The 10,600-nt window shown below is 39.6% G+C and overlaps 1 protein-coding gene across 3 annotated transcripts in view; it reads left to right on the top strand.

The window, feature by feature from the left end:
- The window catches only part of DTL (denticleless E3 ubiquitin protein ligase homolog), a 56,913-nt gene that overhangs the window by 28,457 nt on the left and 17,856 nt on the right, over nucleotides 1-10,600 (top strand). For all 3 annotated transcript variants that reach the window (XM_045877177.3, XM_045877176.3, XM_064594141.1), the window contains one exon: nucleotides 8,740-9,572. In XM_045877177.3, coding sequence (XP_045733133.1) covers nucleotides 8,740-9,572 — 833 coding nt within the window. The remainder of the gene's footprint in view (nucleotides 1-8,739; nucleotides 9,573-10,600) is intronic.

A 10,600-nucleotide genomic window follows, 5' to 3' on the forward strand; every position in this document is an offset into this window, starting at 1 on the left:
ATTATAAAGGGATCAGTGTAACAGGTGGAAGCTAATTGTGAAGTCCTTTGAAATAATCCAGGAAGCAATGATGGTGACTTGGACAGAGGGGTAGCAAAAGACATGGTAAAAGTCTTCAAGTTCTGGATATATTGTAAATATAGCGTGGAATCAGATATGGGATGTAAGGGAGAGTTATCAAGGATCACTTCAGAGTTTAGGACTTGAGAAGCTAGAAGAATGGAATTGCTATTAATCTAGATAGGAATCATTGCAGAAGAAACAGGTTTGGGAGAGAATAGCCAAAGTTCCATTTGGATATGTTGTTTGATATAATTATTAGACATTCAAATGAAGAGGTCAGAGAGGGGGTTAGATGTTTAATTCTGCAGTTCAAGGCTAGAGCTGTAAATTTGGGATTCATCATATAGGTGAAGGAAGCTATAGTTAAGAAAAGAGGATAGGTCTAGGTTCTGACCCTTGGAACACCCCAATGTTTAGAGATTGGAGGGGTGAAGGAACAGACACAACCAGAGATAGAGAAAAATTAGGAGAGTATTGTATCCTGGAAGCCAAGTAAGTAAATGGAGAGGGGGATGAATTTGTTCAAATGTTTTTAGCATTCCATGTAAAAATTGGCCTTTGGATTTGGCAATATGGGGATTATTTGGTGACTTTAATGAGAGCAGTTGGCAGAGTGTCAAGGAGGTGTTAAGGAGGATCAGAGAAGAGGACTCGGAGACTGTAAGTATAGAGGGTTCCTTCAAGGAGTTTTTGCTAGAAAGAAAAGGAGAGAAATGAAGTGGTAGCTGAAGGAAGAAGCAGTGTTGAAATTTGTTTTTGTTTTGTGTTAATAGGAATATAGCATTTTGTATGTGACTGGAAGGATCCTATGGAGAGGGGGAAACTTGATGCAGGGAAATTTGCTGGAGCAATGTTCTCAAGTGTGAGGGGGTGATATCAAATTTACAAGTAAAAGGGTAGGCCTTTGCCAGGGGTGTGGAAAGTTCATCCATAGTAATTAGAGAAAAGGTAGAATATATAAGCACAGTGAAGGTAGGTGGATAGAGGGATGGTCAGAACCTATGGAAGTTGATAGCTTCTCTTTTCTTAGCTGAGATAGGAATCAAGATCATCAAGTGAAAATAAGGATAAGGGAGGAGGTGGTTGAGATCTGAGGAGAGATAAAAAAGTGTGACATGAGTCATGCAGAGAAAAGAAGAGTGAATGGACTGGGGAAATACGGTTGTTGGGCTATGGGTCAACTTGAGGCTAGTAGCCATGAATTAAAAGTGAGCAGTCAGCATGGTTGTGTGTCTGCTGCCCAGGTACAGATACACTGTAGGTGGGGAGTTGCATTTAACCAGGGATGTGGTTTAAATCCACAAGTGTGAAGTGAGGGGGGGCCAAGGAAGTTGAGGGTAGATATGAGAGGATGACTGTAATGACTGACTATAGGATTGAAACTGGGTGAGGAGAGAAGTGAGGATATAGTGGCACTGGGGTACAGTATCGAAGTCGGAAGATGAATGAATTGAGATCCCCGAGAATGAAGGGTTTTTGGAATTGGAATTTGGAATTGCTCACAAAAGTGAGCTGGAAAACAGGTGGTGATTGAAATTGAGAAAATGGAGGATTTGCAGGTTGGTAGTAATAAGGTCAAGGAATAAGGGGCTTGAGTGAGTGAAAGGACAAAGCCGTGTAGAAGGAGGCCAAGAGACAGAGCAAGCAAGGTATTGGAAAGATCATGTATGTGGATTTTGTAATAACCATGAATTGACAGAGACAGTGTTGAAGAGTGGGACAATGCACCAAGAGCAAAAGTCTTCCAAGCACTGAGCCAGCCAGAGGGGATTCTGATGTTATCAACAGATATATAGTAGTAAGCTTGAAATTCAAGCTTAAAGATTCATTTTACATTAGCCATCAAGGCCTAAGGTAATGGGGAGTTGAAGGTGAGACCAAATATATGCTCATTTTTCTAGTGACTTACTTATTTAGTCTCTTACAAGTTGTTATAAGCAGAACTGGACTCCAGAGGGGTCTTTTGTTCTAAGTCTACTTCAGTAAAACCTTTGATGCCTTCATTTTTGGTTTTGGTTTTTCCTCTCTTTAAAAAAAAAATTTTTATTAGTATCATAGTTTAACAAGTCAACTAGTTCTACAGCAGTGAATAAGATAAAAAGCAGTCCCCAGACACCCTGCCCCACAGTTCCCCTTTTTTAGGGGTAGCCACTGTCAAATCTTTTAGCTGATTCTTTGATGTGTGTCTATATCTCTAAATAATATTTGTGCATTTCTATTTCTTCAGGGTTTTGTTTTATTTTGTTGCAGTTTTCAACATTATCTGTTGACTTCTTACTATGTGAGATGAGGATTTAGCTCTCTGTGTCTCCACCACTAGCAAACCTCTGCATGCTCTGCATTCCCCTATCTTCCCAATACAGGATCATAATTTTGGTTTGATCAAGAGTATTATTATTTTTTTCTATTCAGAAAGGAGTTACATACTTTTTATTTCCTCTACTTTTTTTCCCCTTGAGGCTTTTTTTTTAGAGCCTTGTCAAGGTATAGTCACATATCACAAGTCCACTCATTTAAAGTATACAGTGCAGGGTCTTTAGGATGGTCAGAGTTAGGCAGTCATCAACACAATCTAATTCTAGAATTTTTTCAGCATCCAAAATGAGGGTTCCAATTTCTCTGTATCCTTATTAGCACTTCTTATTGTTTCTCTTCTTAATATAGCCCTTCTAGTGAATGTGAAGGAGCATCCCATTGTAGTTTAAATTTGAATTTCCCTAATGGCTAACGATGTAAAGCATTTTTTCATGTGCTTATTTGCCATTTGTATATTTTCTTTGGAGTAATGTTGAGTTATAAGTGTTCTTTATATACTCTGGATATAAGCCCCTTGTCATACAATGATTTGAAAATATCTTCTCTTATTCTATAGGTTGTCTTTTTACTTGCTTAATGGTGTTGTTTGATACAAAATTTTCTAATTTTGTTGAAATCCAGTTTATCTATTTTTTCCTTTGTCATTTGTGCTTTTGATGTTGTATCTAATGAAACCATTGCTTAACTCAAGGTCACAAAGATTTACTCCTATGTTTTATTCTGGGAGTTTTTTAGTTTTAAGGCTATCTGGTCCGTTGTGTGTTTATTTTTGTGTATGATGTGAGGTAAGGATCCAAATTCACTCTTTTATACATGGATATCCAGCTTTCTTGGTATCATTTTTATTTTTTATTTTTTTAAAGATTTTATTTATTTGACAGAGAGAGAGAGAGCAGGAACACAAGCAGGGGGAGTGGGAGAGGGAGAAGCAGGCTTCCTGCTGAGCAGGGAGCCCGATGTGGGACTCGATCCCAGGACCCGGGGATCGTGACCTGAGCCAAAGTCAGATGCTTAACGACTGAGCCACCCAGGTGCCCCTCTCGGTATAATTTTTGAAAGAGACTATTCTTTACTCCATTAAATTGTTTTCACACCCTTGCCAAAACTTAATTGACCATAAACGTAAGGGTTTATTTTTAGATTCTCATTTCTGTTCCATTGCTGTATATGTCTATCCTTATGCGATACCACATTGTCTTGATTATTGTAGCTTTGTAGCAGGTTTGGAAGTCAGAAAGTCTGAGTCCCCCAATTTTCTTCTTTTTCAAAGTTATTATGACTATTCTTGTCCTCTTATATTTCTATACAAATTTTAGAACCAGCTTGTCAATTTCTGCAAAATAGTCCTCTAGGATTTTGATATGGATTGCATCAAATCTATAGCTCAGTTTGGGGAATATTGCCATCTTAATGATGTGTTAAGTCTTGTGATCCATGAACATGGATGTCTATTTGCTGCCTTGTCTTTATATTTACTTATCTCTCCCTAATTTTGGAAAACGAAAAAGCGAAGAATCATATGAGGAAAAAGCCCTCAGTGTTTCCACCACTCACAATTTTAATTAACATTTTAACTTTTTTGAGATTTTCCTCCTTTTCCACAGAGTCTTATCAACAGAATCATGTTTACACTGTAAATACATTTGGATTTCTTGGGGATGTTTTCACTGAACATGATGTCCTAAGCACTTTTTGTTATCTTTTTAGCAAAATATTTAAAATAGTCCACTGAGTAAATGTTCCGTAGTTTATCTAGCTATTCTATCATAGTTGGACATTTTGTTTCCAATATTTTGTGAAAATTTTTTTCTGAATTAAGGGTTCCTCCATCCCATTAAAATAGATTCCCAGAGGTGGCATTTCTATGTTAATTGCAATAACCATTTTAAGAGTATTAATGAAAAGTGAGTTGCTTAACTAAGTATTTTTAGTGTGTCATTAATTATTCTTAGTTTTGGAAGCCAAGTCACAAAAAAAGTTACGTATGTTGTCTAAGTTTGGACCAAAATAATAACAACAACATTTAGCCATTATTGAGTATTAGCACAATCATTCTAGGGACCCACATGGATTATCTTATTTAGTGCCCCAAACAACCAAAACTGAAGCTCAAGGAAGTTAGACTTGCCTCAGATCACACAGCCTTGAAGTTGTAGTAGAACCAGAGTTTAAACACTTGCAGCCTGGGTTTGGAGCACTTGCTTGCAAGCACTCTGCAGCACTGCCTCCTTTAGAACTCCACACAGGAAAGCAAAATTTGAGTTAAGACCTGACCAAGGGGGGCACCTGGGTGGCTCAGTTGGTTGTCTGCCTTCGGCTCAGGTCATGATCCCAGGGTGCTGGGCTCCAGTCCCGCATCGGGCTCCCTCCTCAGCGGGGAGCCTGCTTCTCCCTCTCCCTGTACCACTCTCCCTGCTTGTGCTTTCTCTCTCTCTAATAAGTAAATAAAATATTTTTTTTAAAAAAGAGAAAAAACCTGACCAAGAGTTAATACCTAGATTTCTCCATTTCTGGATGCTGCTAGAGTTCCTCTGAAGAGCACTACAGAGCAGCAACCCCAGTGAATGCCAAGGGCTGGCACATTGGCTATTCAGCCCTGTAGCCCAGCTTCCAGCAACAGATTGGCTGCTGCTAATCACACTTCCATTTTGAAAATTACGGTCCTCTGCTTTCCCAACTTCTCATTGTCACCCCAAGCTTCACTGCTATCCTGGGCTTCGTATCTTCTCTTCTGGCCCTTTTAACACCCCAGCCAGAAGGCTTTAAATCCAAGGCACGGCCCCTTTTCCCTCTGCCCTACTTCTCCCAGCCAGCACCTGCTCTGTCACTTCCTGGTGTTTCACTCTTTCCGCCAGCAATCTCAGCACTGTCGAGGTGAATGGTTCTGAACCCCAGCTGTGCATCATAACCAGTGGTGGAGCTTTTTAAAAGTTTGTGTATCCCCAGAGATTGTTCAGTAGGTCTGGGGTGGGGACCAAGTACCTGTATGTTTATAAAGCTCCAAGTAATTCTGTTATGTAGCCAGGCTTGAGAACATCTGGTTTAGGCATTACTGAATGACAAAGGACAATGATTGTCCTTATCTGAAAGGAAAGAAACCTTACCTGTTCTATCTCATGTGCTTGCTATAGTCTCACCAATCAGCAGAATACTTAGAGCCTGTTTTTTGATGCCTGGAACCTCACCGTCCTCTCTCAGCAGGAATGACATTTAACAAAAATGGTTTAATAATTCCTTGCTGGGTTGCTATAGGGGCACTAGACTTAAAAATGAGTAAATCATCATCACCTGCCCCCTAGGTGCTCACAGTCTAGTCCAGGAGGCAGCTACAAAAGCTGTGGTACATTACTGACATTGTTCCTAGTTATATAAACAAAAGAACCTACTTACTCTGGGAGAGGAGGAAAGAAGTTTGTGAATTCTTCATAGTGAAAAGAAGTTTGTGAATTGTGTAGCAATGAAGTTAATGATGTCATCAGAGCCTGAAACATGAGAATTTTTGCCTGGCCAAGAAGGGACAGACTTGGCAAGAAAGCCACATGAACAAAGACAGAGATGTGACAGTGTGCAGCTTGTTCAGGAAGCAATGAGTAGTCTCCTGTAACAGGATCCTAAAATAGCAGAGTACATGATATGACCGAAAAGGTGGGGTGAGGCCAGATGGCAAACCCTTATACAGAAAGGAGCTGCAAAGTGACCAATTATTAGTAAGCTCTCTTATAATTCCTAAAGGAACTGACTTTCAGGAAGCTTTTAGGATAGTAAAGCAGTCTATGCTACCGTGTCATCAGATCTCATGCAGTGCTTAGGGTCAGTGGAAATTCAGTAGATGATGTGCTAAATGGGCATGTCCTATTAAATCGATGGATCAATATGACATACTGTATAGCTGTTAAAAAGAATGCAGTACATCTAACGTACTTGTAGAGATATAGAGAAAAAGATAACATTTTTAAGAGAAAAGAGCAAATTGCAGAATGTACGTGAGGGAGTATGTGGTGTATGTGTGTAATAATCCATTGTTGGGTTTTTATTTTATTTTATTTATTTATTTATTTATTTTTAAAGATTTTATTTATTTATTTGACAGAGAGAGACACAGCGAGAGAGGGAACACAAGCAGGGGGAATGGAAGAGGGAGAAGCAGGCTTTCTGCTGAGCAGGGAGCCCGATGTGGGGCTCGATCCCAGGACCCTGGGATCATGACCTGAGCCGAAGGCAGATGCTTAACCAACTGAGCCACCCAGGCACCCCCATTGTTGTGTTTTTAAAGTATGATATGCCTTGTGTGTATTAACAGACATATAGAAAATTGTGGGTTGCATAAGAACGTGAGTAAAACGAGAAGATTAAAAAGAGGACTTTTTACTTTTCACCTTATTCCCCTCTTTAACTGTTTGGTTCTTTTTTTTTTTACCATGAACTTTTATTATCTTAATAATCTAATTACTATTTTTAAAAAAAAGATTTAAATTTGGCCTAGAGTTTTGTTAGCCTTCCAAGTTAATAAAATCTTCTCTTTGAACACGGTCCGCTCCTTCTTTCATTTTAACATCCTAAAGGAAGAGAAATGCCCTAGCTTTCCACCACATCAGATCTCCTGCTGACCTTTAGTAAACACTTCAGAAACTTAGATATCTGTGTGGCCCAAGCCCAGCTGCCCCTGGCCCAGCTTTTCCTTCTCCCCTAATCCTGTCTTAGAATCTGCATGTTGTAAGACCCATACTATTTTAGGGCTTTCTGTTCTGCCTTAACCATACCCTTCAGCCCACTTTAATGGAACTAAAGACTACAGGGGCTATGTAGTGACTGTAGACCTGCACTGAGGAGTGAAACAAATGAAAAGTTTCTGTCCTCCTGAAATAATAACAAATCAAGCTCTAGAACATGAGTATGAGAACTATGACCAGATGCTTCAGGGACAGGTCCCTGTCACTAATTTCCCTTATATAGCGTGTTACGACAAAAATGGGGTTTTCCAGTACTGATGCGTAGAAGGAGCAGTATCACCTTGGCCATTTCTAAACTTATGGTTGATGGGGAAAGTTTAGGCAAAAGTCAGTGTGTAGAATTTCTCTGTTGCAAGGCAAAACTGCTTGATTAGTAAAAAGCACAGGGTAGAACATAAAGGGTAATTAAATGCCTGAAATTAATCCTTGTAAATCTGTATTCTAGTTAAAAGAGAGATTGTATTTTTATGTCAGCTCATCTTAAATTCAATTGCATATAAATGCAATTCAATAATTAAACTGAATTAAATATCAGAGTGATAATTCAAAGAGTTGGTGACTTAGAAAATAAACTGATGGCCTTTCCTTGTTATTGGAGATAGGAACACTGTTTCAGAAATCTCCAAAGCTCAGAAGGAACATAAGAAAATATGGAGTTGTCTGTGGTGGGGCCCAAGGGGGAAGAAGCATAAAGTTTATAAGAATTTGCCTAAAGTACTTGCCATTGCTTGTAAACAAGAGACAGGACACATAGAGAAGAGTTCTGTCCACTGTTTGATTTGTTTTACTAAAAGCAAGCAAGCATTTAGTTTCTAAAATGTTCTTTGGCATTCTTTGGCTTGTAGAAAGTAGCCATTTGTAAATTAAGGTGGAAAACCAAGTGAGGCCTAATAACCTTAACAAGTAATTGATGGGGTTATTTCTTGTGGAGATTAAAAGCTCTCCATTTAACAGATATGGAAACTGAAGTAGAGGAGGTAAAGGGTTGTGTTCAAGTCAATAGTAAATGAATGTGCCAAATTTTAGACCAGTATACTTCTGTTTGGGAGCCATTGTGCAGTGCCTCTCTGCCCTAGCATTGCTGAAAAGTATATATGGGAATCCTAATGGCAACTTTACTTATGAAAACAAAATATCATTAACAACCTGATGTCTAACTGTTACCTTAGAATACTTGGTAGCTATTAAAAATGATAATATAAATCTGTATTAATGTGAGAAATAGTCATGATATGCTAAGAAGCAGGTTACTAAATAGTATATACATTATGGTCTTGTTTTTATATAGAAAAAATTTGAAGTGTATAATGTATGTATTACATGCACAAGTATAGAAAAAATGCTAAAAGTGGTTTACCTGAATACTTTGAATTTTTTTTAATTTTTCTGTATTTTCTAGATTTAAAAGTATATGTTTTACAACAGTGGTTGGGAGGCTGGCAGTTAGGAAAGGGGAAGGAAAATGTTGCAAGGGTGTGTTAAGAATCCAGTGATCTATGTAACCTACTCACTGGGAAACCCATTTCTATATGAGTAAGTTAGCTATCATTTTCCTTGATGAGAATTCAGGAATTTTCTATGACTTTCACTTCTGATTTTTGTGACCCTCTTTTTTTTTTTTTTTTTTTAGTGACAGTGACAAGTAGCCAGAGTACTCCTGCCAAAGCACCCAGAGTAAAGAGCAGTCCATCCATTTCCTCCCCATCATCAGCAGCTTGTGCTCCAAGCTGTGCAGGAGACCTCCCTCTTCCTTCAAATACTCCCACATTCTCTATTAAAACCCCTCCTGCCAAAGCCCGGTCTCCCATCAGCAGAAGAGGCTCTGTCTCCTCTAGCTCTCCCAAGCCACCCTCATCTTTCAAGATGTCCATTAGAAACTGGATGACCCGAACACCATCCTCGTCACCACCTATCACTCCACCTGCTTCTGAGACCAAGATCACATCTCCAAGAAAAGCCCTCATTCCTGTGAGTCTGAAATCATCCCAAGCAGTGGCTTGCTCAGAGTCTAGAAACCGAGTAAAGAGGAGGCTAGACTCAAGTTGTCTGGAGAGTGTGAAACAGAAGTGTGTGAAGAGTTGCAACTGTGTGACTGAGCTTGATGACCCAGTTGAAAAGCTTCATTTGGATCTGTGCTGCCTTGCTGGTAACCAGGAAGACCTTGGTAAGGACTCTCTAGGTCCTACCAAACCAAGCAAGATTGAAGGAGCTAGTATGAGTATCTCAGAGCCTCCTTCTCCTGCCAGTCCTTACGCTTCAGAAAGCTGTGGAACACTACCTCTTCCTTTGGGATCTTGTGGAGAAGGGTCTGAGGTGGTAGGCAAAGAGAATAGCTCCCCAGAGAATAAAAACTGGTTATTGGCCATGGCAGCCAAACGGAAGGCTGAGAATTCATCTCCGCGAAGTCCATCCTCCCAGACCCCCAGTTCCAGGAGACAGAGCGGAAAGACTTCTCCAGGCCCGGTAAGTTGGCAGTGGTGGGAAGATGCATTTTCTAACTCATATGGGGCCAGTGAGAGGATACATTCCCTAACTTGAAGAGGTCAGACACAAATCCCTTCTCAGGAGTCAGGATGCTTTCTTTTCTTTTTTTTTTAAGTAAATCTATTTATACCTAGGGTTGCCAAATTTAGCACATAAAAATTCAGGACAAATATTGCATGGGACTTATTTATACTAAAAATCCCTTATTTGTTTGAAATTCAAATGTAACTGGGTGTTGCTGTATTTTATTATCTAGCAACCCTATTTATTCCCATTAAATGCCTTCTGTCAAGGTCCAGGGGTGCCTGAGTGGCTCAGTCCATTAAGCTTCTGACTCTTGATTGCGGCTCAGGTCTTGATCCCAGGGTTGTGAGATCCAGCCCTCCTGGCTCCCAGCTGAGCAGGGAGTCTACTTCTCTCCCTCTGCCCCTACCCTCCCTCCCCACTCTCTCGGACGGTGGGCGCTTTCACTCTCTCTCCCTCTCTTTCAAATAAATTAATTAATTAAAAAAAAAAAAAAACCTCTTGTCTAGGTCCATAGCCCTCAGCCCTCTTGCTTGATTCCTCAAAGCCTTCATCATCCTCTAGTATATCAATTCAAAGATACCTTCCCTCTTCTTTGTTTGATATAATTCCCTCCCCACCCCACCCCCACCTTTTCTTTTTATTTTCTCCACCACCCCCCAAGCCCCTGGCCACCACTTTTTATAGATTCCCTCCCCTTTTTGTGGATAAAGCTGACATTCGTGGGCAAGTTGCCAACATCCATAAATAGATTTCCAGTTTGTAATTACAGTTTGATTATTTAAAATACAGTGAAACTTAGATACTTACAAAGCAATTTAAATGAAGAATCCTTCCGGATTTTTATGATTTTCTCCAATCTTTTTTACAGTCCTCTTGCTCACACCAATATTTTTGGCAATTCACCTATTATCTATACTTTTAAAACATTCAGCTTAGTTTCACTTACCTTTTTAGGACTCATTTCATTGACTAGCATAAAT

This window comes from Mirounga angustirostris, unplaced genomic scaffold (genome assembly GCF_029215605.1).
Source record: "Mirounga angustirostris isolate CCGP_5_RB_7025 unplaced genomic scaffold, mMirAng1.0.hap1 SCAF_6, whole genome shotgun sequence".
In the NCBI taxonomy this organism is placed as follows: domain Eukaryota; kingdom Metazoa; phylum Chordata; class Mammalia; order Carnivora; family Phocidae; genus Mirounga; species Mirounga angustirostris.